At 38.6% G+C, this 17,476-nt stretch overlaps 2 protein-coding genes across 3 annotated transcripts in view; both read right to left on the bottom strand.

Annotated features, from left to right (window-relative positions):
- GUCY1B1 (guanylate cyclase 1 soluble subunit beta 1) overlaps positions 1 to 11,192 on the bottom strand; it is a 33,408-nt gene extending 22,216 nt beyond the window's left edge. The window contains exons 1-4 of the mRNA XM_015860954.2: positions 11,087 to 11,192; positions 10,727 to 10,800; positions 2,078 to 2,178; positions 1,057 to 1,175 (exon numbers count right to left, since the gene is read on the bottom strand). Coding sequence (XP_015716440.1) covers positions 1,057 to 1,175; positions 2,078 to 2,178; positions 10,727 to 10,800; positions 11,087 to 11,089 — 297 coding nt within the window. The 5' untranslated portion in view covers positions 11,090 to 11,192. The remainder of the gene's footprint in view (positions 1 to 1,056; positions 1,176 to 2,077; positions 2,179 to 10,726; positions 10,801 to 11,086) is intronic.
- Positions 11,193 to 15,653: 4,461 nt separating this feature from the next.
- The window catches only part of GUCY1A1 (guanylate cyclase 1 soluble subunit alpha 1), a 28,021-nt gene continuing 26,198 nt past the window's right edge, over positions 15,654 to 17,476 (bottom strand). For both annotated transcript variants that reach the window (XM_015860979.2, XM_015860978.2), the window contains one exon: positions 15,654 to 16,853. In XM_015860979.2, the coding sequence (XP_015716465.1) occupies positions 16,652 to 16,853 (202 nt within the window). In that variant the 3' untranslated portion in view covers positions 15,654 to 16,651. The remainder of the gene's footprint in view (positions 16,854 to 17,476) is intronic.

Here is a 17,476-nt window from a genome sequence, read left to right as displayed (position 1 = left end):
ATACACAAGTAAATACCTCAGTATTTCAGCAAAACAGGCACTTTGCTCTTTTCACATTCTATTACTGGAGAGAATTTTAAGGGAAAAGATGACAAAATGCTGCTAAATTTCCAGTGAAAATCAATACAGGTTTGACACAGCTATTGGGCAATCTCCTGCGAAACCTTCATCAGTTCAATGTTTTAAAACTCATTACAGAACACAGTTCACCCTTAGAGTGATCTATATAACAAATATGAAACTGTATTTAAAGTGAATAACTTTTAAGTGACAAAAAACAGAAGCCCATCTTTGCTATGCTTGGAAATCACACTTCAGAGAGTTCATTACATTTCTTCCATGCTACTGAAAAATTACTTCCAGTTTGTCTTGGTTTACAGCACAATGTCACAATGTTCTGAAGTTAGGAAAGCACAAAAAAAGGACAGCTGCTCTATCCCATCCTCAGCTGACATACAAAAACAATTTCCTGTCTTAGAAACAAGCTGTGTACGAGCCCTAGCTCTGTACATAATGTACAATTATAAATAACATCTGTAAACTTTGGATGAGAAATATCCTACAGGTCTGAAGACCACATTTTCTATTAATATGACCAACATAAAGCCCTTTTAATTAACATGTATATGCAGTCTGGTGTTTTTTTCTTGTCTTTTGTACTCCATACTTTTGCTGTGAAAACTCCTGTTTAACTTTTAATTTGAAGCTACAAAGAAAATTTCAGATGTATGAATGCTTCCATGAATGCCAGCTTACCTGCCCTCTCAACTCACTGTACATCAAACAAAGAAGACTGTTCAAAGGCAAAAATAGTACTTGAACAGGTATCTGAAGATTATATTAACCAAGAGGGATACAGAACAGCAATGCCAAAAATGCTAGGCAGAAAAAAGCTCTAAATACAAATACCAAGGCATATATCTTTCATATACCTCTACACAAATAACTGTAAAGCTACACAGTACAACTTTTATTTCAACATTCCATTCTAACCTGTTGGCTAGAGCATACTTCTGTCTGGTCCCCTGTACCTACAGTTTGGCATAGAAGTCTTACCTGCAAAAATTCTCTGACATTTGAGCCCAGAACACGCAGAATTGTATCATAGCCAGATTCTTGACAAAACACAAAAAACATCTTCCCAAACATCTGAAGAATTTCGCCAGCGTTCAGATCTAGCAAAAACAGGAAAATGTGATTTAGTTCACACATTAGCAGTACCTAAACTGTACCCAGATCCAGAAGGCCAAGAATATGAGGACAACAAGAGTCAGAGTGCATAAACAAGCAATGCATAGTAAATACAGGAATTTCAGGAGGATTTACAGATTACCTTTATGCATTTTGTTTACGTGCAGCAGTTTCGATTTTGATACAGATAAGGAAGCAGTACTTGCAAATAATGGAACTCAGCAACACCTTACTCTGGGGAGCTACTTCTGGTTTACAACAGCATGAAAGTATATCAGCTGCATCAATTCAACATGACAACTAGTTTGGGTCTGCAGATAAAAGAAAGCTGATGGGAATAATCATACCTTTTAAACCACAGGACAGCGTTGCAATTACTGAAAATGAATGCTACCCAAATAAACAGCAGATATTAAATAAGATGTGTCATAAATCATTTCATAACTCCACATCTTTGCTCAGCAGAGGCTCAGAAGGATGCAGAAGGCCGTGGACTGCTGCCACAGCAGCTGTTGAAATCTGGGCACAGTAGCAAGGTTGTTACAGTGATGCATTGTTACTTCCTGACCACTTTGTAACACTGATGATGCTTTGTGGATTAGATACATTAATACAATTTAAGATGTATCTATGACTTAGAATATTACTTGAAAGTAATACGGATCACTTAAAGAAATAAAAGGAATAAGAATATTTAACATAAATAAATAACAATAAAATCCTTTCTTCTGCTATTTTATTTTTTTTTTTAATCTCCGACCATCATTATGTTTTCACATCCTCTCTGCTAAGTCCTGTTTCTCTATGCTGTATGCACTTTCCTGTTGTTGGTGTTTTTCAATCTTATATATAATGAGTGGTCAAATAAGATATCCATATTACTCACTAAGAACCTTGCTTGCAGCTGCAACCAGGTCATAGGTTTTGGAATCATCATATATTATTCTGACAAGAAACTGTCCTTCTTCATCCAGCTGTGCTTCCTTCCTATAAAAAAAAAAAAACACTTTTGGTTGAGGGAGAAACACTAAATCTGTAAACTGGTTATACATTGTTTGGTATTACTCTTCTAAATAATGCAAATCTGCTAGTTATACACTTAGGAAATTACATAATAAGCAAAGCTAAAAATACATCTGCTTCACACCTCAGGGTAATTAAGATACAGCACCACTATCTTATGACCGTTTGTGCTTCGAAAATACTAATTAGCTATGATAAAATAAACATAACTTTTTGGTACAGAGTCTCACAACAAAGTTGAGGAACTAATAAAGATAGAATTTGTATTTTAAAAAGGGAAATATCCAGGAATAGAAAAGCCATCAAAAAAAGATCTAATTTTTTAAACAAAACTAGGCATGCCGTATGAATCAAGATACTCAACAATTCACCCTTGAAATAATTATTTCTCCAATAATCAAACAAATCACAAAGAACATTTATTAGTACCGTGATAATGAAGGGCTCTTACCACAATAAGACAGAAATGCATCTCAAGACAGATTGGAAACATACTGCTTAACAGCCAATATTCTAAATGCTCTAAACCTGTAACAATCACCAGAAGAATTTTAAACCTTTAAAAAGTGGATTTTTAACCTACTATCTAAAATCCTACAACATCTTTTACAATGAAATCTTTGTCTCTACCATCTACCCATTCATCAACTGGAACAAAATTCTTTAACTGATACTTCTAGTTTTATAGATGTTAGACAGCATTACTTATTTCAAAAATGAAATCATACAAACAAATAATGTCCACACAACAATTCAAGTTTACTGTTTCACTTGAATAACCCATCCATACAAATACAGAAATATTCTCAGCATTACTCAACAGAGAGAAGACTGAGGATTAACTGTTCTGATTCATGTTAAAACTGATAGATAACAAATTATACCGTGGATAAGGCCCGATTCCAATTTATTATGATATTACTCTATTGATCTAAATGAAATTAATGGTCAGTTAACCCTCCAGATAATAATTATAAGTCTTTGACAATCTGTCCACTATCAATAAAAGTCAAGAATGCACTATTTTCAAATCCTTTATTTGCTTCATTCTCTCACTTTAATCATGCCCATTCCATTCTTACCACTGACCAAAAACTTAGTATTAGATTGTTTTTGTATTTAAAGTATCTGTCTGAAGCAACTTTCCCAAAGCAGCAAAACGAGGCTGCAGTGTTTAGGTGAGACTAAAATTCCTATAGAATGGATGCAAAAGGAAAAACTTTTGTTAGTAATGGCATGAAAAAATATTAATAATCTCAAGGTGTTGTTCACAAAAGGAATGAAAGAACAGACACAAAAAAGATAAAGCATGGTATTATTTTTTATGAATAATTATTGAAATGATTTATTCATTATGTCAATAAATAGTGCATGAATAAAAAAGCAAGAAAAATGGTTTGTATACACACAGTCCCCTATGACTCTTATTTTCATATTTCATTCTTCTGATCCTCTCCTTCAGCCATTCTCTAAGGACTTTAAATCAGCCCGCAGGCTATCAAGTCCCACTGATTCCTGAAAACAGATGATACAACACAGATTTCATCTTTCCCTAAGAAGGAAGAGAGCTAAGGCTATTAGCACGCAACGTTGTCCTGAAATATATGAGATCAGTCAAAAACGAAAAAGTGAAGTTTATATTTTCTAACTACTGAACTGAAATAGTAGGAGAAAAAATCTTGGTTCTTTGATTCTCCTAACACGGAATGCAACTGGAAGTCAAATGCAGTTTAGGGAGAAGTTTGCACAAGGGTGAGCAAACTTTCCCACGTCCCGGATGCACACTGTGCCTTCACTTAGTCTCTCTGTTCCCAGTCAAACCACAAAGAAAAACATACACATCTGAAAAAGCAATGAACATCCTCTAAAGCACTGCATACTTGTAAAAGCCACTGGATGAAGTTTTTCTGCGTGAGAAATTTCTCCATTGAAAACTGAACCACTTTGATCATTCTGGTGCCTCCTTCAAAAAGCTTCCATCTCCTTTCAGTTATATTGGTTGGAACACTTCCTGCCTCTTAGTGCCAAGTCACACTTCGTATTTTACTGCAGTTACTGGGGGGGAAATACTCCAAACTGTCCTGCAGGATCTTCTTAAAACTCCTTCAAGGAGGTAATGTTGCCAATCCCCCCTCCAAAACCTTCTCAAGTCCCTCTAGGAAGCAGTGGGTGAAAACAGAGGTTTGAGGGAGGGCCCATCTTGAAAGGTAACATGCCAGAAAGCCCAGCTGAAGTGTCTTTACACTAATGGATGCAGCATGGGAAATAAGCAGGGAAATTTGGAAACCATGATAGGCTTGGAAAATTATGATCTGGTTGCTATAGTGAGAACATGGTGAGATGAATCTCACTACTGGCATACTGTGATTGAGGGCTATATGCTCTTCAGAAAGGATAGACAGTAGAGGAGAAGCGGAATTGCCCTCTATGTTAGGAAGAGGATAGATTGCAAAGAGCTGTGTCTAGTAACAGCCATGACCAGGTTGAAGGCTTACGGGTGAAAATCAGGGGTTGATTGACAATGCATGATGTAAACCTGTCAAAAGACAAACAGCTTGTTCATCCTCCCAGGATGACTCCATCACAGTTCTCATGCCAATACATGCCAATCATTTAGCCAGAAGATGAGATGACGTTTAATTCACCAAAGTATTTGTTTTACCAGCTTGTTGGGCTGTTATGTGTGTGGGGCTTTTTTTGTTTTTTTTTGTTTTTTGCTAGATGGGTTACCCAATCTGCTCCCTTATCAGTTCACAAAAGCTGCTGTGCACCTAGAACAACAGGCACTTCGGTGACATCAGCTGAAGCCTTGTCCCCTGTCCCCAGTGCAATCAACTGGATTTCTAAAGCCTTTCTTCTTCCCTTGGTAACCTGACAGCCACAAGAACTTGATGAAGTCTTTCTCTCAGAAATATTTGATTATCCTTAATGCTTCACATGATAAAGAAATGCTGCTGTACATTTATCACCAATGGCCAATGCAACATGACAACACTCATTTTTACAGAGGCATTTGTTCTTCAGCAAAATTGCAGGTCCTTTAATAGCACTGTTAGGCAGCGGAGCATCACAGCTATCAGCACTAGAGAGAGTAAACACAATGTGAATGCTAGCAGCCTAGGAAACAGGACAAAGCCATTCAAACATTCATTTAGGCAACGGGGCGACTACCAGATGGTTTCCCCATGACTGTAGTTTTCTCACCCAATTGCCTGAGCCCTATCTGATCTATTAGACCTGTCTGCATTCACACCTAAGAGCTGCTTCTATGGCAAGAGTGATATGAAGAAATACGATAACTGTAACAACATACTGTCAAGCAGGGATTAGAACAGGAATAATAAATGGCCACCTTCCATGTACAGAATTCCCATTTGCTTGGCTGTATTTCATACAAAACTTCATAATTCACATCCTTATGAAAAAATTGTAGCACCTCCCTTGAAACATTCTACTGCAGTATTTACTCTCAGATGTTTTTTGTTTTGTTTTGTTTTTTACCAGACAATCTCTGCAGACTGTTGTGCTTGATCACAGAATTATTAGCAGCAGTAATGTGGTAAATTTCTTAAGGGCTCAACTGGAAATGAACCAAAAGCAACAAGTCCTGGCAAATTCCCAATTCCTTTTCTTACTAATTCTTTAATGAGGCAGCAGAACTACAGTAGCAAGCTTTTAACTTTCTCACGTCCTTCCTTTCAAAATAATTTCTAAGTAAAATAAAGCATGATTTACAATTAATGTCTCATTTCCATTTCTAGAGGCAAAAGAAGGGTGTGCTTTGCTACCCAATACGTATATGCTCAAAAACACAAAAAATCCCAGTGGCCTGATGCTCTTGCCTGAATTGACTTCTGTTGTTAGCACACCAGATCTGCTATTTCATGGTTCAAAATTTACATCCCACATTATCTGTCCTACCAGCTACGCTCTGGAAGTCCTTTTATTCCCTCTGGGCTAATTTTGAATGATTACACAGAGCTATCCCAATTGCGGGAAACAGACTCCAGCCTCAGCTTTCCTAAAGTGTGTTTTCCTCCAGAATATTTCCATTAGCCATGTTAATCTGTGGAAAACTTGGGGGAAAACAATCTTAACCAACGCACCACAGCAAACAACACAGTTATTTGAGGACATTTCCTACGTACAGGTTTGACGTTGACATCATTCAAACCCACAGAAAAATTACTACAGAGCTGATCAAAGCAGGATCAAGTCCTGAAGGAGCTTTTCCTCTATCAGTCATGCTAACACACCCAAATTGCTGCTCTATCAGCATGGAACAGTGGCACGGGCAATCCTACATGCGTACAACTGGCCCTTTGAAAGTTTTTTCCATTGTGAAGCTAGTTTAGCATTTGAAAAATCACTACTAATGTTAATAATTCACAGAGATGAATGAGATGAGAAGTGCTAACAAATATTCAGGCTAAAACTGTTGTTTAAACAAGAACAGATCTTGCACTACAAATTGTTGAACCAGAGGTTGCACATTTTTCTTTTACTCATGGTCTTCAAACTGAAAAAACAATCCTCAAAAAGGCATGGTCTGGAAAAAAACCCATTTCTCTAATTACAGGTATTTTTAATTTGAATGCATAGGAAAAGACTTGCTATTAGCACTGATCTTTAAGTTCCTGGAAACACTTTCTGGTTTTAGTTGTTTTAAGACTCTCCTTCTGCTCTCGAGAGATCTTACAGGCAACAAAGTAAGACAAGATGCCATCTCAGCTTGGTCCCAGGTACATATTTTACTCATGTAGTAAACTTTTCACAAAGTGGATTTTCATGTATTTCTGATGTCAGAATATAGCAATTAAAAGTAATTTGAATCTGTCATTACCAAGTAGAAGGTTGCTGATTCCAGAACTTTAGAATTCATGCAATTTGCTATTCTACCTCTGTAGTTAGTCATAAAGCTGGAACTTAAAATAACAACACTAACACAATTTTTACACAACTATTTCATCATACAACTTTACACACAGTAAATATTGATAAAATGCAATGGATACTAACAAGACAGCGTGATGATTTGAGACAAGGCAGAATACTTGGTATTCTGAAGATATACCAAGCTTCTCCGACATCTATACTACCATTTAGAAAGCACTGGCATCACTTTCAGAAATCAGAATTGTAACTGGAATTCTTCCTATCAAACTCTGGCCCTAAAAGCATGTTCTGGGTGTGTCACCTTCAACACATCACAACAGCCACTTTGAAGACCACCTCTAGGACTTCTTCCATGATAGGCACTTTTTTTTTCTGGGACTTATGCCACCATTGTGCTTAACTATTCCTGGCATACCATGGATGGAAAAAGTGCCCATTAATTTGAAGAGACCAGTCAAAACAACCTTAATGACAAAATAACACTTCTGCACTTAGAAACCTAGCGTGATTCTGATCTCACTGATAAGAGTTTGTTGAGCTTAACTGCAATCCAAGAGAAACACTGTGAAACAGAATTACGTGTGTCAGAGCTAAAGAAGGTATTGGTGAAACCACAATCATCACCTTTGCACCTCTTTTACATTAAGATTACAAACTCACCACTCATTACATAACTTAACGTGGTTTGTGTTTTCAAAACGCTTACCCTTTTCCATGTGTTTCACAAAGATGCTTTGCTTAATGTATTTAAAATATTGATTCAATATTCCCAGTCTTCTCAATTAAAAAAAAAAATAAAATAGACTTGTACATGCTATGCACGGTCCAAAGATATTTTAAACAGCCAACTGGGAAAAACATAAATTATATTAAGTTACAAGATTAGGGGGGAAAAAAAAATGGGAATCTGTCCAGGAAAATGACGTCCTGGGTAAAGTAAATAGGTATATTTATAGACTTCAGAGCTCTGAGCTATTTCCCAGTTTTACAGGCTGGAGATGAGAATGTTTAATGTAGGTTTTCAAAACAAGATAATCCTAGAAGATACAGATAACAAACGTCCAAATTTTTTGTTACTAATACAAATACTAAAAATATTATGAAAAACACAAAGCTAGAAACATTTTGCTTCCTTTTCCATAAGTGGACTAAAAGGAATGGTATTTACAATACCATTTCTTCTAAAAAATTCATTTATAAGAGTGAGTGATATGTTTCTAACACCTGGTATCCTGACAGATCTAAAAGTAATTCGCCATTCTGGGAAAGCTGCTAAGTACCTGAAGAGATACTGCCTGCATACTTACATCATATTCCATAGTATGGCACTATTTTTTAGCCAGGCCTTTCCCACATTAATTATAGAACTGCATCTGCACAGTTAAAAATCCTGACCTCCATCCAGGTCTGTCTGCTGTGGGGAACTGAAGGAGCAGCACATGCAGTGAACAGACTGTACAAATGCTGTGAATCATAACCTTCAGGCCCAATGAGAATCATCTATTCTTTGTAATAAATTCGTTGTGGATTTGGAAAGGCAAATACAGAGGAAGCTCACTGCAGCTCAACAATGCAGGAGAGAAGATTCACGTGAAGTCACTGTGATAAACACTGTGATATATAGTTATATATGTCTACATGGTAAAATCCATAACCTGCTTGAAAGGAACCTGGACTTCTTCTACAGTTCTTGGATGAGAAGTGCATAAGAAAGGAATAGGAAATATAGCAATTAGATGGGAAAAATCCCAAAGGCATTGAAATGATAAAACAACAAAGATTAAGTCCTAGGCACATCCAAATCTACACTTGAGATGTCTAAAAGAAGTTTAGCAGCAAGCTTCTGTTGCAAATTAACCCTTGCTAAGAAACACTACCAAAAATAAATGGAAGGCCTATCTAACACTTCAACTGTATGTGATACCTAAGTATGGTTCATAGTAACATGAGTGAAGATCACTCAGAGAATGGTGACACACTGGAACAGGTTGCCCAAGGGGGTTGCGGATGCTCCATCCCCGGAGGCATTCAAGGCCAGGCTGGATGTGGCTCTGGGCAGCCTGGCCTAGTAGTTGGCAACCTCCCACTCAGCAGGCAGGTTGAAATTATGGCATTGCTACATAGCAGAAAGTAATTATATGTAACAAACAAAATGGTCAAAAGGTTTCATGAATTCTGGATGCCCAGTTTAAGACAGGTACTGTTCTTTTAAGGTACTCAGCACTTCAATGACCAAAACACAGCTCTCACAGCCTTTACATGCCACCATGATAGTATGGTTTTTTTAAAGGAAAATGACAGATATGCCATTAACTTTGCTACCTTAAGTTTAATGGTTTTTCTATCACGGCAGCTGAACCCAAGCTGAATTTAGGAGATAAGATTTCTGCTTACATTATTCAAAGATAACTATGTCATGATAATTACCCAGCTCCCTGTGTTTCACTGTTTTAACCATAACAGGACAGTTATAGCACATTCTGATGAGTGAACAAGCTTAGATGCTTGGTAGCTGACAATGCACAAGGTTTTGAACATAACAAAATTTTCTTTCCTGGAAGTACAAGTGATTGCCTTTTGCTCTCCACAGTGCTCACTACCACTCATTGAACTCATGTAAATACTTCACTACCCAGCTGGCTCCCTTGTTACAATACTGTTCTTTCCTTAAAGCCACCTTCTCTTTGAGTTAAGAGCAGAGCCTGCCTACTGAACACTACAAGACAAGGCTTCCCAACTGAAAGACAGAAGCATGACCCGTCAGCTTCCTGTACTCACACATTCACTCACAGTCAAACATTTTATACCTTTTCATTACATTCTTCCAAAACAATGCCTGAGTAATGCTGACCATAGGCTTTAGCTGATCTTCAGCACCACAGTAAGCATATGCAAAAATGAGAAGTAGGATGTGTGAAGACATCCATGCAGTACACAGAACTACATTTGCAAAGTACAGTTTATAGATCAACAGACTTGGATCCCTGGAGCGGAACAGTGGCTACCTGCTGAACCAGAACTATGGAGTCTCTATCTCTGATGGTTAGACAACCTCCACATGCCCCTTCCAACCAATGTTTTGTGATGCTCTGATAAGATTAATCCATTTCAATGAATGGATTCATGAAAAAAAGCCAACCATTGCGGTCAAAAAAACCTCCCACTCAAGGGCACCCAAAAAACTGTGTCAGATCAATAAGACAGCTGTGTTGACAATTAAAACTGGCCCAGAATAAACAGGATAAAACAGTATAGAAAACATTCAACTGGAAGAAGGCTGCCTTCTCCAAGTTAGATAATCTGCTTCTCCCTTAAAACGTACAATATCAAAAGACCACATGAAGCTATGTAATCTAACTATGTAGTAAATTGAGGCCTTACAATATTAGCGTAACCACTTGTCTTTTTAAAATATATTTTATACTTGTGGCTATGTATCAGTACTACTTATTTATGGTAAATAAACGAATAGCACAAACAACAGTCTCAGCATGAGGATGCACGAAATCCCAGTCCCATCATTTATCATTACTTAAAAATGAAGACAGCCATTGCTGTATCTCATGGGTTGTACCCAGGACCCAGAGAAGGCAGGCAAGCAAACAGACAGACTTACTTGATGTCCTCCCAGACAGCGGGCCCGTAGTTCCGGATGACGAGCAGCTCCAGGGCGTGATTGACGAACCCGTACTGCAGGCAGGGCAAGACGGCAGCACGGTCAGACACCGGACGGACCCCTTACACCACCGCCCCAACGAGCCCACCCCAGCGCCCCTCACTGCCGAGGGAAGCGGCCACTCCGCCGTGCCACCCCCGCCCCAAACCCAAAACGGCTGGGGCCCAGCCGCCCTCCCGCTTCAACCCCCACAGGCTGCGTCAGACCATTCTCGCCACGAGCCAGGCTGGGCCCGATCCGACCAGTCCCAGCCACCCCCTGCCGATGCCCGGCTCCCGGACAGGGATCCTCGGAGCTCACCATGATGCCGTCGCCGCTGCCGCCGAGCAGAACAGAGATGCCGACAGCCTCGCCACCTCCCCTGCAGCCGGCCCGACTGGCACCCCCCGACAGCCAATGGGGAGCGCGGCCGTCACCCTAATAGCCAATGGCGAGTGCGGCAGCCGTGATTTCCTCTAATCGGAGGCAGAGGCGGGACGAGAGGCGGCTGCGGGATGTGGCTGCGGGGAGAGAGCTGGGGATGGGAGGGTCGGCATTCGCCGTCGCTTGTAATTAACCAGCGGCTGCTTCTCGTTAACGATCGCCTCCAGCTGACAACCGCCCCGCCGCCATCCCCGACAAGGGAAGGCTTGTGTGAGCAGGATGCTGCCGAACTGTTGCTAACGCGATGCCTGCGAAACATGCGAACATGCATGTTGTTTTTTTTTTGTTGCTCCCGATGCTCTTTCCTCAGGGAACCGTCGAAATCTCTGCCCGACAGCGATTAATTTCATTGCAATTTCATTACAGTTTAATTGCAGTTTCATTGCAATCCCTTTTTAAAAGCTGGGAAGACGTTGAATTAAAAAATTCAATCGAGTGATTTGCTGAGTAGGGTCATTTCCCATTCCAGGTGCCTGCTGAGTCAAGGCTGTGTGATAAGTCTTCAGGTAACATTTGGTTTCACCCAGGGGTTGACATGCTTTAAATCAACATGTTGGACAAGTTGGAATACTGGGCTGCATTTTCAAAGTCCAGCCCTACCAGTTGTTAGGCATTAGGACGCATGTGTTATACTTATCAAACAACTCGTATTTGGGCTGTGCGAGATGCACTTCCCTAAAGGTTGCTGTCCATGTACTGTGGCATGCGATCTCATTCCTATTTGGGGACCCTTATGCATTTGGTTTGTGACTTGCTGCCTAGCTACATCTTGGTATTAAAAAGCAGGAGACTGTGGTACTGACCACAGCGGTGGAATGCTGGCATGAAACGCCTTCTAGAAAGAGCTCTCATAATAACAATTCCAAGAAGGCATCTTCTCCCCTTTGTGTCCCATTGAAGCCTTGTGAACTTAACATGAGTCTTCCATGTTGGCCACTAGAAAGGCCAGGAGAGATGCAATGCACAGGACAAAAGCTGCTGCACCTTTCAAGTGGTACATGCATTTTTGACTGATGTGACATGCTGACTTCATCTGGGAATTGTTGAGATCCAGGAAAGTAAAAAGTAACATAGGATCCTTTTATTCTGTATACAAGGCTAGTTGCTGAGACAATAGCTTTGGGAGAGCCACTAGCTGGCCAAAAACTTTTACACTTATTTCAATGTGGTTTGTGTTAATATACAACCAATGTAAGCCACAGCATTTTATTATTAAGTTGCATTTTTTTCTTTTTTACTTCAGATTTTGCTCTTAACATTTATATCATTACTGTCAAATTGAATTAGAAAACCCTTTATATGGTATTGTTGGATTTCAGTTAGGGAAATGGACTTCACTGACAACAATCTGAATTCCCTTTGTCTGTTTCAAATCATAATGATCTGAGAATAGGCATTTGGGATTTTCATCATGTACTTGTGTTGTGCAGAAATATGAATCCATTTATTTTTAAGATTCCTTCAGCAATATTATTTTTACTCCAAAGAGCGTATCTTTAAACTGCTGAGTCTAGATGTAGAACAGGTTCCAGAACTACTGATTATCACCCTTCTTCTACTTGTGCTTCAGTATCAATTGCTGCTGAGTGACAGAAGACTGTGAGTTCTATTCTCTCCTTTTACAGAAAAGGATTGCCAAAGAACTCATGCAGATGAGATTGGGAAAATAAACCAAACAAACAAACAAACAAACAAAGTCTTATACCTGATGATGAGCACTGGAACAGGCTGCACAGATGGGTTGTGGAGTCTCCTCTGGAGATATTCAAGACCTGCCTGGATGCCTACCCATGTGACCTGGTGTAGGGAACCTGCTTTGGCAGGGGGGTTGGAGTAGATGATCTCTGGAGGTCCCTTCCAACGATTCTGTGATTCAGTAGATTCTTATACCAGAAATGTTGTTAGAGGCTTCTAAAGCATTTTGTGGCCCACATCTTGAAGATTCCATAAGTGGAAAATCCAAGCTTTTATTTCAGAAAAAGCTTCAAAGTTCATTTTAGTTTGTGCCAAGCTGACTTCTGATAAAGCTGAAGCACAGCTTTGAAAGCAACATAGTCCTTGTATGTTATGTGGCAAATAGCCACAAAAATTACTGCTGTTCCAGGAAGCCAAAACTCCCCTTTCACTGCTTTTGCAGAACAATGAACAGACTTAAAAAAATGGCAGCAGTTACAGTAGCTGCTAGGTTATAGGATGGGTGGGGTTTGAAAGTAGGTCCCCTTGCCAAGATTCAAGAGAAATTCCCCTTAGTTCTGATGGCTTTCAGCTGGAAGTACTGATTTTCCCTCTGTACTTGTTCCTGTTTCTGCAGAGAATGCAAAACAAAGGAATGGGAGAAGTAAACTGCATATGAGGAGGTCTGAATTTTTCGGTTACAGCATTTCACAGGCAAGTAGACCTGGCCTCAGGCTCAGTGATCTGTGTACTTCCATGTTTTGCCACTTTCTGTGAGTTCACAAGGTTTGTTTTTGCACAGTAGCTCAGGGCAGAAGGAAATCACCACTCCACACTAATTGCACTTCCTCTGACACCAGCTATTAGGAAAAAATTTCCAACATTTCTCTAAAACCATATCAGGTCTCTTTTACCTTAGCTATATTCAGAGGACCCAATTCTCACTTATTCCATGAGCTTCTTGCCTAAGGAATTATGATACAATCACACAATGTAAACGTGAGCAGGATTCAGCTTTTCAGCTGATGAGCTAGTGAAATAATTCACATAATAACAGAACTGTTTCTGGACATAATACTAAAAGATTCACTTTTTTATATCAGTAGCATTATGTAGATATGTAGGCTTTCTTTAGAACAGATATGGACATAAGCATGTTATAAAATACCTTCCCAAATCGTTTTCTAAATAATGTCCCTGAATTGTATTTATCTCACTGAGATTAAAGCACAAGGAACTTGTGGCACTTCATGTTTTAATGGTTATGGTAGTGATGCATTAACAGTTGGACACAATCTCAGAGGTCTCTTCCAAGCTTAGCCTCTATGATTCATTCATATAGGTTAATGTGTATCCTTAAGCATCTTATCAGGACACTTCTGGGAACTAAGGCTGAAATAGACATAAGAATGTTCTGACTTCTTCATAGAAGTTCAAGAAACAAAAAGAATTTCACAGCAATTTTATCCTAGCTGATAGTGTTGCCTGGGGTATATTTAAAAAGAGTTATAAGAAGTGACATAGGAAGGTGAATTAAATCGGTAGTAAGATCTTTGGTGTAGGGGACACTGTATTTTACAGAGCTATGCATAGGGAGGGGTCAGAAGCAACTAAGATGAACATCCTACAGAATAACAGATGTATATGGAATCTGGCTTTCAGAATGGCCATCCTCCAGAACAGCAGTAGTTCTCCCTGTGGGACAAAAGGAAATTTGCTCCTAAGAGTTCTTCCTAATTATAAATAAAGAGAAAGACATTACTTTTGTTTAGTCAATAATACAATTCTTCCACACTTTTAATTCCAGGAACACCCGTATAGGACTGCTACCAGTCACTGGGTATTGCAATGATCAGTCACCAAGATCTGCAGACATCTTGTTTCCTTGAAATGCTGCTGTTAAAATTTACAAATATAAATGGATATATATTTATCACATACATATAGTCTTTCAAGGATGGTTTTTTTCAGTGTGAGAATTATTTCTAAGCATCTTAGATAGATGTAGAACATCTCAAGAAACAGCAGGATGGAATGCTTCAAGTGTTGGTCAAATGATACTTGCAGGAAATAGGAATAAAAACATGCTTTTAAAATGATTGTAACGCTAGTCCCATCGATTCTTGGGTTTCTGATAGGATATACTCTGTACAAGTTTCTACTGCAAAACAGTGGGATTAGAAATATATCTTCAGAATGAAGCACTCAGACTCAGAAAATGAATAGTCTAATTGAATTGTTCCCTGTAAATACTCAGAGAGTAAAATCTGATTCAGTGAGAGGTACCTTGAAAAAGAATTCATTCATGGTTTGATATGCCAAAACTCAAGAGTATAAGAGGTCAGAACAATAACAAGTATTATTTGATACTACTGGAAATATTTGTGTGTGTAAGCAATGCAGCTCTCCAGCCTGCAGCTGGGACCAAACTGTACAGCACAGACATTTCTGTGCAGATGAATCTGCTACTTACAGAGGCAGAATCCTAAGCCCAGGACACCGTCACTGTATCCTGCCTTTTCCCAGAGGCAGACCCTTGAGAGCTCTTCATTCCTGTTCCATCATTCACTATAGAAAGGCCTTCACTGTAGGAATACTAACACATTTCTTTTCATGTATTTTAAAGCATTTCTGTTTACCTGTAGGTCCTTCTTACATCTTTAAAGTGAGTGTAGCTTATGTGTTTCACTTAACATGTCATATCCACACTGGCTTTAAACCAGTGTACTTTTGTTCCATGTCATACAGTCCGATTGGAATTTCTTATGAGTTAACACTCCAAAGCACATTTTATTGCACTCTTTTTAAAATATTTCAAATTTAAATGACAACAACAACAAAGAAAAACATTTATTGCTCTAATACATAATAGCAAGTTGATATTATTTTTATAAAGTATTTTAAAAACCCCATGAACTAAAATACTGTTTGATGATTACAGAAACTTTAGTACGTGATTATACAGTGATTATACAGAATCTATATTCATTTTATACACAGAAGAAAGTTCAGGAAACAGTAAGCAGGAAACTCTGCTATGTATATGTGTATTAGCTACAATTAACAGCCCTATCCAGAAGATGCTGAGCACACTCAACAAGTTGACTTCAGCAAGTGTTAGAAGATGGTCAGCAACTGTAAGGATGGAGCCCAAAAGATGTTCTTGAATGAGTATGTGGTAGCAGGGATGATATTTTTAAGACAATTTTTCTTATGGAATCACTAATAAAATAAATTTTTAATGGTCACTGATAAGCACCAGCTCACAACACTGCATGTGGCTGCATCACTTGCACATTACATTTCCTGACACGCTGCATATACAATACACCTAGAACTCTCAGTGCAGAGAGAACTGAGAGGGTTGTTATGTAGCACTCACAAATTACCACAGGGAACATGTACTTTTCAGTGGCATTTGAAACAGTGAAGTTGCAATATTATTTTAGTGACTACATTCCTTAGAATCATAGAAACATAGAATCACTCAGGCTGGAAAAGACCTTAAAGATCATCAAGTCCAACCACAACATAACCACACTACCCTAACTAACAACCCTCCGCTAAATCATGTATCCTTACGTAAAGGAAAAACATAAAGGAGTCAGTTACATACTTCCTGGCATTTTAATACTGGCTTTCAGGTGTTCTCAAACTAAAGTGCTTTCATGTTTCATATATTTTTAACATTTTTCAATTTCTACAAAAAAAAAAAAATCCAGAATATGTATACATTTATTCTATATGCTTGTGAATGCAGTAGATGATTTAGTCTATTCTTGTTTCCTCACCCAAAAAATTGGCATTGCCATCTCCCAGATCTTTCTTTTGAAACCAAGTCTGTGAGTTTGTTCCTTGAATGTAAGCATCCAGAAAATAGCAAATTCCAGGGATATCACTGGGAAAATTTGGAGGAAGTTCTTCTCTTGAGCGCGACGTAAACACAAAACCTGGATACTCCTTTAACAATCTATAACAAAAAAAATGAATTGCCTCAGTTAAAAAGGAATCAATCACTAATTGTTACTATACATTAATACATTCAATAATTATTCTTTACAAAATGGGTCAGAATTTACTTTAATTTCTATGATTTTTACTGAAAAGTTGAAAAAAACTATTTGGTAACCTTGATGATTCATTAAGTCAGACCCCAGTACAAAAAGGAGTGTCACCTCTCTTTTTTGTCTTGTCAGTGCTTTGAATATAGGTGCTGCATTTGTTGTAAGTTCATAGTTGATTCACTGCAACCTATTCATTCATCTTCCCTAATCAAAAGAGAATGGGGATCTGTAAAGTGATGCTTAGCAATTGTTTGATTAGTTTGTTATTTTCAAGGGCATCTGCCTAAGTTTGGTATCCATGAAAATAAGTTAGATTAACTGTTATGTGCCTTCATGAGATGCTGAATCGGCAGCTACAGATCTGACCTTGATAATCCAGGTTTTGGCTGCCAATAACAGACGCTTTTCTACAGACTCAGTGCAGACAGTGGGTCTCCTGTTTCTCTAAATAACATTGTTAGCTATCCTATCTCTGGAATGCAAGGTAGCAGGCTCAAACAGTGAAACCACAAATTAATGGAGAAGCTGT

This window comes from Coturnix japonica, chromosome 4, assembly GCF_001577835.2.
Source record: "Coturnix japonica isolate 7356 chromosome 4, Coturnix japonica 2.1, whole genome shotgun sequence".
In the NCBI taxonomy this organism is placed as follows: domain Eukaryota; kingdom Metazoa; phylum Chordata; class Aves; order Galliformes; family Phasianidae; genus Coturnix; species Coturnix japonica.
This window is presented reverse-complemented; position numbering and strand designations above follow the sequence as displayed.